Source organism: Nicotiana attenuata, unplaced genomic scaffold, assembly GCF_001879085.1.
Source record: "Nicotiana attenuata strain UT unplaced genomic scaffold, NIATTr2, whole genome shotgun sequence".
Taxonomy (NCBI): domain Eukaryota; kingdom Viridiplantae; phylum Streptophyta; class Magnoliopsida; order Solanales; family Solanaceae; genus Nicotiana; species Nicotiana attenuata.
The window spans coordinates 198,881-211,936 of record NW_017670513.1 but is presented as its reverse complement, the minus strand read 5'-3'; the positions used below and the strand labels follow the sequence as shown (position 1 = coordinate 211,936).

The 13,056-nt window shown below is 35.1% G+C and overlaps 1 protein-coding gene across 2 annotated transcripts; it reads right to left on the bottom strand.

The window, feature by feature from the left end:
- Positions 1-200: 200 nt before the first annotated feature.
- LOC109240422 (F-box/WD-40 repeat-containing protein At3g52030) lies at positions 201-9,468 on the bottom strand. 2 transcript variants are annotated; one of them, XM_019407067.1, is made up of 9 exons: positions 9,230-9,467; positions 8,899-9,099; positions 7,899-7,953; positions 6,749-6,847; positions 5,051-5,154; positions 4,482-4,571; positions 3,573-3,712; positions 2,926-3,010; positions 201-883 (listed from the first exon to the last, which is right to left on the bottom strand). In XM_019407067.1, the coding sequence occupies exons 1-9, from the start codon at positions 9,397-9,399 to the stop codon at positions 508-510; spliced, it is 1,320 nt and encodes a 439-aa protein (XP_019262612.1). In that variant the 5' UTR covers positions 9,400-9,467; the 3' UTR covers positions 201-507. The 2 variants fall into 2 exon arrangements, with proteins under 2 accessions (XP_019262612.1, XP_019262613.1); XM_019407068.1 differs by lacking the exon at positions 6,749-6,847 and having other exon boundaries at positions 9,230-9,468.
- Positions 9,469-13,056: the final 3,588 nt, after the last annotated feature.

Genomic DNA, 13,056 nt, shown 5'->3' with positions numbered 1-13,056 from the left:
ATTAATTTTTTGTTGAAGGAACATCTGGGACCTGGTGTTAGTTTAAAGGTTTTGTAACTTTTTGTGGAGTAAACATGGTTGAAAAATTGTTCTTTTAAAAATGTCAACTGTATCGCGTGAAGATTGCTTTTCCATAGTCAAAGAATAAAAAAAAAGATCTGAACAAAAATGAACAAATAGACCAATTTGAAACCAAAATAAATAAATAAAGGAAGTTGTCTAATTTAAGTGATATTTCAAAACTATCAATGTCGTGACTTACTACCAAATTATTCAACAATACGCATACACGATTCTAGGTAAAAGGAAAAGTCTATGTAACATAGACATCAGGTGATTCTTTTACACTGGAAGAACAGGCACGCCTGCACGCACGCACACGAAGAGAAAGGGTGTCAGAGACCAAAAATAGCAGGATAATGTTATAGTGGCTTGAAACAACACTATTACAAAGAAGTGCTACGGAACAACAACGAATACCCGGAATCTCGGGTAGCGTAATCCTTTTCATTTCCTGAATTTCCAAACTCTGATATGCTTATCATTATGTGTAGTAACAACTTTCTCCATCCCAACAGCTAAACATGTTATTTGTGGCCGGGAAGCTCTTGGCATAAGATCAATTCGATCATCTTCAGAGATCCTTTTCAGTTTCCTGCTCTCAATTTGGACAGTTCCAAATCTCTCTGTTGAACGATGTAACACAGTGCTTCTATCATCCATTATGCATCTCGAAATTACTTCACCAGTTACCTGGTCGACAATTCTTAACACACCGTCGATTCCACCAACCACCAATGTTGAAGTGTCGTTTCTAAGGTGATGCATAGAATAAACAACATTAGGAGACACTCGTGTTTCCCATAGAGTTCTGTTTGTCTTCCTGTATCAAGCATTTTCAGGATTGAAATTATCAAAAACTAGAAATATCATGTAAACTACACAGGAAAACAAATTTCTCGAATCAGAGCAGATAGCAGCAAGCTGTTGCTAAGCAAATCCAATCATCATCTAAATCTATGATGAAAAGAGTCCACGTTCACATTTGAAGACGAGAAAGACAGAAGAAATCTCATATTAGCCCTTCACAAGCTTTTCTTTTCAAGTTTATGCATCAAGAAAGAAAGAAAGAAAGAAATTTCAACTAGGAAACAACCATCTCTTACAATGAAAGATGTTTTGGTTCATCACTGCAATCTCAGTCAAGAATGAATCTACACCACCCACTGAATCAAATTTTGACACTGATATTTGGTTCACATTTTTTGAGTTATCTTCAGAAGGTCCAAAGCTCTCTCTACTTCAGCCTTGACTTTAGTGCCTAATCAAAACTGGACTTCCCTCTCTATACTTTCGGTGAAGCCAATTATGAGTCCATATGAGTACCCTTGAAACAATTCTGTATCCCGGCACCCTCCCATTCTAAAAGATATTTTTCATTTCAAAGAGAACATTACTGGCCCTACTAGACCTATCCTACATACTACTTTTTGCATTCAGAACAAAATTATAAGAAACATGCAACCTTGGCTTCTTTTGTAAAGAATCCTTCAGCAAGTGGTCTTACATCATTAGGTAACCAAGCCAATTTGCTTTATCTTTCATCATGCTGATTGCTCAAGTTCTGTCTTTTGAAATGTATGCATTATGATTGATGGAACCTTTCAACAATTTGGTCCTCCATTTTCAACAATAATTTTTCAAGAGAGCATTATCATTTAAAATTGGCCTCAGAACCACATGTTATACATCAGTGTTGTCAAAGGCATGTTATACATCAGTGTTGTCAAAGGCGTGGTTAAAGCGCGCTTAGCCCTAAAGCGAGGCTCAAAACATGTTGAGCGCTTCGCCTCGCTTTGCGGGCTCTTTAGTGTCACATCAAGGCTCTAAGGCATACTTTTCCTTGCCAATGAGTGTAATCCTGAAAAGACGAACTGAACAATTGATATTTCACTTCATCGTAATTTTTTTTTTAAATTTTTTTGTCCATATATTTGTTATTCATGCTTATAATTATTGGTCTTGGACTACATATACATATTTTTACTTTTTCTCCAGTTGCGCCTATTTCCATTAAAGCCCACGCTTTATTTGTTCTTTGCGCTTAAAGCTCCAACGGACCTTAGGGCTTTTTTGCACTTTTCGCCTTTGATAACACTGTTATACATGCCCAGTAGTAATTTTATTCCATTCCATCTTAGACAGCAGTCAGTCAGAGAAATAGTAAGTTATTTTTTCCTTCTTTTTTCACTTTCTTTCATTCTAGTCTCTCCACTTTTTTTACTTTTTTCCATTTCCTTGTTTAGCTATTTAGCAATTGCCCCCAATATCCATGACAATGCTATATTTGAAACCTCTGAATCTTGTAAAAGGGAAATCCGGTGCACAAAGCATCCCGTATTTACACAGGGTTTGGGGAAGAGCCGCACCCCAAGGAGTGTTATGTTGACAGCCTACCCTAATGCAGTGGCTGCTTCCACGGCTCAGAGATTTAGTACTGGAGCTAAAATGGCATTTACAACAACTCAAATCCCACAGAAACTAGAGTAAATATTTAGAAACTGAAGGATGCAATCTGGGGAGACTTATTCGAAAAGATTGAGCAACTTTTGTCATGCTCATCAAACATAAGCAGACTCGAAAGTTTACGAATACGAGACATCCCAAATTAACCCTTAACAACTGCAGCAGCATATAAAAGGATTGACGAAGCTACTGTCTAAGGATCGAAAACTGACTCTACCACAAAAAGTATGGAACAAGATCAGAAAGGCTGGGTTGCTTAATAAAAAACACATGTAAGAATGTTGATTCAAGTTTTAGTCATTTCAGCAAACCTGAGGTCTAACAAGATCAGAAAGGCTGGGTTGCGTAAAAAAAACACATCTAAGAATGTTGATTCAAGTTTTAGTCATTTCAGCAAACCTGAGGTCCCAACAAGAGACATTTCCAGCAGTTGATCCGGCAAACACCATATAGGAGCTAGGGTTGAAACACAAAGTCTTGATCCCTGTCAGTAGAGATTCAGAAACGAAGAAAGAAAACAAATAAGAAATCAGATTACAAAGAGAAAAGCAATATTCCGAAAAACAGACCAAACATAATCTAATTGAGCTAGAGTCAGAACATAAAGTTGGCAAGAGATAACAAAGCAGAGAAAGAAAACAAATAAGAGTTCAGATCAGAAAGAGAATCAAGATTCTAAAAGAAAGAACAAGATAATCTGTAAAAAGCGTGTAAAGCATTTGCTCACTTGCAATCAAAGATTGACACTAGAAAGCCCTCGCAAGTGTGCTGATTAGAAGCCAGTTTGAAAAGCCTAAACCGGAATAATTTTTGTATATAAGTAAAAAATAAAGCAATATACTTGGTAAATACGGTGGTTAACATTTTCTCCTCGAAATTAAAGCTTTTACATTACTCATCTCAAAAAAAAAGGAAAACTGAAAAAGAGAACAAACTGCGCATGCGTTCATGGGTATTAAGGCAAGAGAAATCAATGGCAAGGGGAGTAGAGGCATCGTTCTATAAGTTATCAGTGTATTGTGGATCTGACAATATATTTCACAAACCTGCAGAAAAGGTTGATCCAAGCAGAACAACTCGCTGATCAGAAGAAAGATCTGATAGTGAAAGGGTGCCAAGAGAGGAACCACTAACAAGCAATTGGTCATCAGTAAAAGCTAAGCAAGTAACAGGCCCCTCATGCATCCTGCAAGAAATAGAACTAAACTAGTTACATATTCGTCTTGAATGTAATTTTCGGATTAAAGGAAGGTGAAGAAAAGGCATCAATTCTGAATTTCTGTTAGGGAGAGAGGAAGAAATCACCATTTGTTGGCATCATACCCTTAGTGCTGCAGGTCTATTTAGAGGTTACAAGGAGTTGCAGTTAGAATATGTCTTCCCTCCATTCTGCAAAATATTGTCATTCTTCATCCCATCCCCCCCCCCCCCCCTTTCTCCTCCTTTAATCCAGACTCCTTTTTTTTAATCAAGTAAATAAAATTTCATAAATTTGGGCCAAACAAAAGCGCCCATATACAAGAAGTTTAATCCAGGCTCCTTGAAGCTGATTTAACTATAATTAGCTGATATTGATATGATCCTTGAGCTGAATTGATTGCTTATGCTAGATTCCGATTTTGTTGATAAAAGACACTACACATTACAGAGAAGGTACATCAGCTTGACAGCTTCCTATCTCATTCTCCTTCCTGATTATTTATTTTATAGGTTCTGAGAGCGGAAAAAGAGGGGCAATCCTGCCAAAGGGATTTCCTTGGGATATAAAATTACCAGACAGAAGCATAAATTTCATGTTCACTATAAAGCGATTATAACATAGATTAGCGTCCCAAAACAGAATAGTCTATGTGCACGTGTGCAAAGAGAGGCAATGAATGATCCAGGGGAAAATCGTTTTAACCTTTTTATATAGTGCACAAAGCATTTAAAGTAGGTATGAAACAGAATCATACTTTATTATTTGGGAACACTTCCTGCTGTATAGGTCAAATACACGAACCTTTCCATCCTCGCATCCAATCACAGCTTCCGGATCTACATAACTGGAAAGAAGGAATGAAACTACTATCAGCAAACGACAAGAAAAACATTCCATTAGCGCTAAGGACAACATAAGCAGCAGAGATTTGCAAACATGGAGCTACAACAGTAGCGGAAACAGAGAGATTCAAGCAATTCAAAACTTTAAACTTGCATACTGGTCCTCTCACAAGCCTTTATCTCAATATCAAAGGGGTCTGAGGGAGTCTCACTTTAGCACCATTTCATCAAAATGAAGTCCCAATAAAATTTCAAACTGCTTTCTTCAGTTAACAAATGTTTGATTCTTCTCCATGTGGACGACATAGAAATCTTAGCCAAACTAGAACATTTAAAATACTGTAAGTCAATTAACTTATCCAAAATGATGATATAAGTAAATCATTAAATGACATTATAATGACATTGGAATCGCCTCTTCCCACATTGCTGATGGAACTTTGAAGGGAAAGAAAGATGAAAAACAAAAGAGGTTACACACCGCATACAGAGTCCCTTTGTAAATAAGTTCTCACGTGAGGAAAATACATTTCTCGTCTCCGTCCGATTCCAGATGCATATACGGGTGCCAACCAAACCAACAACCTGTAGAAAAACATTTCCGATATCAAATACAAAATGTCTATGTCAGACTTGATTAATGAGGCCAAAAAAGATATACTCCATCTTGCAATTGGTGTCAAATGAGCAAATGTTGAAATGAGCCTAGTGTACACTTGTTTATGTCCTTGTCTTTTGCAACAGAAACTACAACCAGGACAAACCTGTATCACTCCTAGGAAATAAATGAGCTCTTTCTTATGAAATTTATGGCTTTGGGGCCAATTAAGGTAAAGCTTCATGAAAATGTGCAGTGCCTATGGTTGCATAGAGTATTTTGATTGAGACCAATGCTGGAGGATTCCAAGACAAATGCACACAATTTTAGCTTGTAAAAAATATTTCCTCACATCCTCGGTATTGCAGTGTAAAATGATTCTGTGATAGTGTTAATTGACCTCAAAGGATTAACTCGCACTTCTTACTACTATATCTCACGCTGCTGTCTAGTGAGGAAATCTTGCTTGACTCCTTTGCACTTTTTCTCCTCTTATGTAACTGTGTTTAAAAGCGAAAAGCACAATATAAAAAGTAACAAGATCCATAGGGCTTGAAGTGAAACGCACGACTCACTGAGGTGAAGAAGTGCACAATTACGAAAAATTAAATAACAACAACAACATACCCAGTAAAATCCCACTAGTGGGGTCTGGGGAGAGTAGAGTGTACGCAGACCTTACTAGGGGTGTGCATTCGATTTATCGATTCGATTTTGACCCTTATCGATAATTACTTATCGATTATCGATTTGTACATATGCTTATCGTTATCGTTTCAATAAGGTTTCGATTTTTTCGATTTCGATTTATCGATTTTGGGGGCTTATCAATTCGGTTATCGATTACACCAATAAGAAAATTTGCGGGATTCCACGAAAAGTATATCGCTATAAACGTGCCTAACTAATATGGACAAAAAGAAGCTAAAATAAGACGAACACCATTTATAATATAAAAATTGTGTCAACAAGCACATGCAACAAAACTAAAGTAAGGGATCAAATGTATGCCACCAACACTCCAACGGTATAAAAAAAACAAAACAAAACAAAACACATCATCGCGGCTAATTCTATTTTCCATTAATTTGAACTTCATTCCCTTGATCTTTAAATATGATCATTCCTTAAATGTGGTAGAGGAAATAATAGGGTAAGGGACTTAGGGTAAAGGAAAGGGTATAGATTAGGGAAAATAATATTGTATAGCCGCTTTCAAAATAGTAGCGGAATATATATACATTCTGTATGTTATATTAATCTACACAAATAGGTAATTACTCATTTCACAAGTGTCTACAGTCTAGGGGTGTGCATTCGATTTAATCGATTCGATTTTGACCCTTATCGATAATTACTTATCGATTATCGATTTGAACATACGCTTATCGTTATCGTTTCAATAAGGTTTCGATTTTTTCGATTTCGATTTCGATAACAAATAATCGATTCGATTTATCGATAAACCGATTCGAATGCACACCCCTAGACCTTACCCCTAAGATATATAAATTTAGTTTTATAATATAACTAATCTTACCATCCAATATACAATAAAAATGTATAATACCTTGAACTCACCTTGCCCTCGTCAAAATCAAAATCAACTAAAGGGGCTTTATCGACAAGGAAATATTCATCCAAACATTTGCAGCTTTCTGCCGACCAGAGACGCATGACCTGGATTATGAGGAATGTAGAATGTAAACTTAAAACAATGTCCTATTTTGATGTGAACAAGGCATGCAGAGACGTGTGGCCAATGGCAAAAGACAAGTCATGAATACCATATTTTTCTGAGAGAAATATACAAGTAATGAATAACATGATACACGATAGCAATTATATTGGTAGTACTTAAGAGAAACAATGACACTTGTCAAAAATATCCAATTGATAACAACTAAAGAGAGAGAACTACCAACTCATTTCTGAGAAATTAAACAAGAAAACATGATCAGGGATGTTCTACTGTTACACTTCATCCAAATATATTCCACAACAACCAACAATCATCTTCACATCTTAGGCCTAATAATGTCTCTCCACCTAGCACCCATGGTCCACGGCTGCTCAGCCTATGCATTGCACATTGGCTTTATAGTAAAGCCTTCTTTCCACGACGATTGATAGACAACAGAAGAGCAAAGACAAGCTACGGGACACTGCCAACCAAACATAACCAATATGGGAATCTATCAAGTGCAGATAAAACAAGCATTTTGTATGATACAGGTTTCTTTTACTAGAATTTCAAATTAATTTCAACTTTAAAACTTAAGTATCTTAGAAAGAAAAAGAGAAATCATGGAGGACATCTAAGTGCAGCATAAGGTCCACAAAAGGAGGAGGATTAAGGATTTGATGAAACGAAGAGAGGTAGTTCCGATGAAATCATAAGGATTCACATGTATTATTACAATAAATCTCATGTAATAACTATGAGTGCAGAACTTTCCATGATTAAGCACTTTAATCAATCTAACCAGACTTCAATCAATCTAACCAGAAGCATGACATCTTCACCATGCTTCCACATCAACAACTTCTGATCACTAAGCAAGGTTCACAAGCTATCTCCAAGAGCTTACTGGGAGGAAATGGATAGCATACATGATTTTCCTAGTAGATAATGTAGTAGTATGACTTTGTGCTTTCCAGGCAAAGGAAAGAAGCCAGTATGAAATTTTTATTAACTCCTATAATTCTTAACAGAAAAAAGCGACCCTACCTTGTCACCCACACCGGTAAGGACTTTTCCCATCTTCATTCTGCACTGATTAACCCTAGTAGGAATTGAAGTTAGAGAAAATATCAAATTTCACAATATGTAGGCTTAATGCATAATTAGAAACAGGTTATTATAGTGAAAAATCTTCGTTAACATGAGGAAATTGAAGTTCATTTGGTATTTCTGGGAAATGTGAAAGAAAATGATTTGTCCCCAAGAGATAGAGATAGATAGATAGATAGATAGATAGATAGATAGATATATAGAGAGAGAGAGAGAACTAGCTCAACAGACTGTTCTTAGCCTTTCCTCATCTTTCCATATCCTTCAATACTTTTATCTTGTACATTAGGGGCTAATTTTATTTTGTATATCCAGGGATTTGAATATGAATATAATATTAATACTGGAAGAGGAGAGGCCAGCGCACTAGGAGGGTTGAACTGCTTATATTAATAGAACTCTATAAGGGTGACTATAAGGGGACCTTTTCTTCCATTTGGGGATTCTGCTTATATCTAGGAGGCCAATGTAATATGGCAATGGGAGTCAGGACAGTGGACTCGATCAAAACGGAGAGGATTTAATGCGTGTGAAATGATTTTCAGTGATAGAAATTGAATTCTAAGTCGCTTCTGCCATATGATACTGAATCATGTGAATGATAAACTGATGATACTACAATAACAAAAGCAACGACCCTAGAAAGTGTACATTTTTAATGCAACATTTTCATGTTAAGGAATATTATAAGCCCTATATGTAAAGCTGCAGAAGCTGCTTATATTTTTTGAGCTCTTTTTCGTTTTGTTTAATTAAGAAGCTATGTTTCGAACTTAATAAGTGTCTTCTTTTGTTTCTATGTAATGTCTCAGTGCCAGTGTGTGTATGAGACAGAGAACTATGTTTTCCTAAAAAAGCACTAAATCCATGGAATATTTAAATAGTTTGATCATAGTTCCAACTTACAATCATGAATAATGGATATTGTAATGCTTACCCAACTGAATGACCTTTCCATTGAATAACACTAGCTGGAGCTCTTTGTAAAGCCAATGCGTGTCGTTCCATAGCTAGCTGCTCCGCTTGTTCACTCAATGATCTCTGAGAGAAAGACGCATCCTGGAGGCCATTAGGATCATTATGCCGTTGCTTGAAGTATTCTGTTTGATTTAATTTTAATTTATTTATGGCTTTTCTCCTTCACATGTCAAAGCAAGGGCAATACAAAGAAGACAGTCAGTAATTGGCTGAAGCAATGCTACATAGCTGAAGAAATTATATTCAATTGGCTGTTAGTAGGTCAAAGGTGTGGAAATTTGAGGTGGTACCAAGAAGTGGAAACGGCGGAGCAGCGAATGAGCTGGAATAAGTCGAGAAAGGAGAAGATGATGCACAAGACGTCATGGCTCAGAGTTTGTGCTGTTGTTTTCTTCTTTTTCTTCTTCGCGGTTGCCGTGAACGGCTGCCGGGGACTTGACGTCGTTGCACTTGGGTCCATTTTTTTCCAGAGAAGGGAGAACAGGAACAAGAAGCCTTTTTGAGTTTTTTTTTTTTCGGGAATCTTACAAAAATGTCCCAGAAAAAAGTTACTATTACTAGCCGTTAATTATATACTTACCAAAACTAGCCAACTATATATAGAAATTAACAACCAAAAGAAATAAAGTTCCTTCTCTCCATAAATCACACATAAAGATCTCCTTCCATATTTTTAAGCATCACTAGCAACATTAGATGTAAACAAACAGGAAATTCCATGAATGAGATAGCAAATAAGATGATGAAATATAAAAAAAATATATACAAAATTCCAAAAATACAAGCAAAAAAGAACCTTTTTTTTCCAATGGGTATGGTTTAAATTCATTGAAAACATATAGATGACATATATAAAATTTGGGAAAGATTGGAGGTGATTTGGACTCAATTGATATCAAAATTCGTAGTTAAAATCGAGTTCTGTCAAACCCCTTTTTTACCCAAGAAAGATATGTGTGTTATGGATTATTATGGGTTAAAGAGTTTTTCCAATTAAAGTGACAATCTTGAGTAGGGATTATTTATTTACAGAGTCGCCACTTGGAATTGATTTTTTGGGTGTTCCAAGTCACCTTTTATTTGAATCCCTAGTCAAAGGAAGATTTGACTCTATTTTTATTGGTCCGCAAAAATAAAGTGCGGGTAAGAAACTCTGTTGACCGGGAAGAAGGTATAAGGCATTCCCCGAGTCCCGTGGTTCTAGCACTGTCGCTTTGTTGACTAAAAATGGCTTGAATTAATTTTGGGCAAACTGTGTTTTATTGGATTTCTATGTTTTACCTATCCGCTCTTAATTATTAAAATTATTAAAGAAAGATTTGAATAAAATTGTCCTAACCGCACCACGCAAGCGAATGTGCGACCGAGATGAATTTTATTGATTTTTGTCATAACCGCGCTACGCAAGCGAATCCGGAGTCATGACGAGGATTATTAGTACATCATTACTTTTGAAGAAAATTACTACATTCGAAGAAATTAATTTTGAAATTTATTAAAAAGTCAACTATCGCGCTACGCAAGTGAATCCGCGAGTTTAGCAAAGAGTTCATTAAATTAAAAATTAACCGAAAAACTAACGAATATGGTATGACATTGTTGAATTAATTTATTGAATGTTAAACATCACGTTACACAAGTGATTGCGTGAAATTAAAGCGCGCCTACTAATTGCCTAGCGTTTTATATTATTAAAAATGAGAAAATTATGAGTGATTAAATTATTAAATTATTTTAACTATTAAGAAAAGGAATTTTTACATACCTATACACTATTGGAAACTATATTACCTTCCCTACTCAAGTTTTACTATAATTACATATTACATACCCAATTACCATTTATGTACATTTTAAGAGAATTAATGATAATAATTAGTGTCCTAAAATCACTCTTAAAGTATTTTCCACTCCCCCCACGTTTCTCTCTCCACATCCCATCCCCTCACCCACGTATCTTGTATTCACCCACGATTTTCTCTTCACACAATTCAGAATCCCTCCATTAACGCCTATTTCCTCTCTTCTTCCATAAGCATTCTAAATTTTTACTCTTTTCTTCAAAAAATCACCTCCATTAACGTATGTGCTTAGCTTGATTTTCAATGAGGAAGAAAATAACTTCAAAGAACAGCCCTAAAAAAGGCAAAGGAGCCAATATTCCTACATTTGATTTGGGTGTTTTCTCAGAGAATTCACCCAAAAAAACATTATTTGTTTGAATTGGGCGTTGTTGCAAAGAATTGGGAATTCTCTCTACGTCTCTCTCTATCTCTCAATCCCTAATTTCAGTAATGTAAAACAAAGAAAAAGACAGCAATTCCACCATTGACAGCCATTAAAAGGCTTTCAGGCTTTGAATTTGAATTTGGATTTTCAAAAACCATTATTTGTTTGGATTGGGTGTTGTTGCAAACAATTGGGAATATGATTTGGATGAAATATGTTTTTACTATGTATAAATCAAATACAAAATATTCAAAAAGCATATTGTATAAATTTTAAATAAAATTTGTATTTAAATTATATGTTATTGTAGTTGTATTTAACTGGATAGTGTATGAAAAAATTCCCATGAAAAATTGTGTGCATATAAACGAATTCATAATATGTTAACAAACTGACAACTGAATAAATTGTACAGATAGAGAGTTAGAGACAGATAAAACTGATTTTATAAATTTAAACCTAACAAAAATTATTTTACTGTATTATTATTGCTTTGGAAGGAATATTGATTCAATTTTAAAGTCTGATCTTTGTTTGAGGTGGTAATATATTTGTCTAAGCAAGTTAGTTCTGGATTGGTTTGTTCCCTTTAAATAAATTATTTTGACAACAATTCCTTTATGTGAGTTTATATATCCAGTTTACTGTTGAAGAAAGCCGATTATGGCTTATGTTTGTGCATTACTCATTTTCATATACAGATACAGAATGAGAGAAGGTAGTTGAAATATAAACAGCTATCCTCCGGCTAAATTTGCACTAGAATTATCTGAAACATTGACAATGAACAATTCAAAAAGTAAAAGGGAACCAAAAAGAAATAGAAAAACTCAATCCACTCCACACGCGATAGAATCAGTCCAAAAGATCGACTATCTCCCTTAAAAGCAAATGGGTGTAACTACATCCCTTGATTGAAGGCACAAATAATGGATTGGAAGCCTTTTAAGGGTGGATTGTATATATTTTGTAAACAAAACTTGTCTATGCCGGGTAATTAACTAAACATGAACATTACGGTAATAAAGTTTTAAATAGTGTATCGGAATGAAAAAATCCCTTAAGAAAATTTATTTTTATTGGAGTTAGTAAAAGAATCGGCATTCGAAGGCTTGGGTCATTTTTTGCTTATTGGCTTTTCAAAGCACTAGGCCCCCTTATGTGCTTATGGACTTGGTTCACAATAAAATGGGCCTAGCAGAATTGCCTAAATTTACACCAATATTGGATCACTTACTAATTATTTTTAAACAAATTTGACAATCTAACTATTAAAAAAAATTAATTTCCTACTGCATATCTTCTTTAAATAGAGAACAAAACTCAATTTCTATTTAACTCAAGTCTATTTCTATTTAACACATCTTGAGTTTTTTTTAAAACCCGTATACCCATTTGACATTCAGTTCGAACTAAGTTTGAAACCATTAGTAACCAAGGAAAGCCATCAACTCATGTTATAATTGTACAAAACTTCTAAGAATAGTTATATGAACCCATAACTAAGAAAAGAGAAAGATGGGACTAAAATGACACTAATATGCTTCAAGATTTGGTCACTAAGAGCATTTTCCTTAGGAGACCAACATGAACTCTACCTACATCATTCTAAACAATAGAAGCATTATATGGAAAGGACTTTCCATAAACTTCATTCAAGATTTACACTATTGAAGGTAAAAAGGAATGCGTAATACAGAAAAATCAGCAATTAGAACGTCATCTAAACAAGTCATTGACTAACACAAAAAAAAAAGTTTAGCTAACTCTTGTACATGCTTGATACTTAAAAGGGAACCAAATTATACACAAACATAATACTTTCGAGGTATAGAATACTCTAAAGGGATTCAAAACACTTCCTTTACATTCACTCTTGACCCAAAAG

What these genes read in the sequence shown, in the direction of transcription:
- LOC109240422 (XM_019407067.1), bottom strand. Translation starts at nt 9,399, where the DNA reads ATGGACCCAAGTGCAACGACGTCAAGTCCCCGGCAGCCGTTCACGGCA. An exon ending in ACAAAGGGACTCTGTATGCG is followed by an intron (nt 4,572 to 5,050) that starts GTGTGTAACCTC and finishes CCTTCTTTCCAG; the next exon opens with TTATGTAGATCCGGAAGCTG. An exon ending in AAGTGTTCCCAAATAATAAA is followed by an intron (nt 3,713 to 4,481) that starts GTATGATTCTGT and finishes TATTTCTTGCAG; the next exon opens with GATGCATGAGGGGCCTGTTA.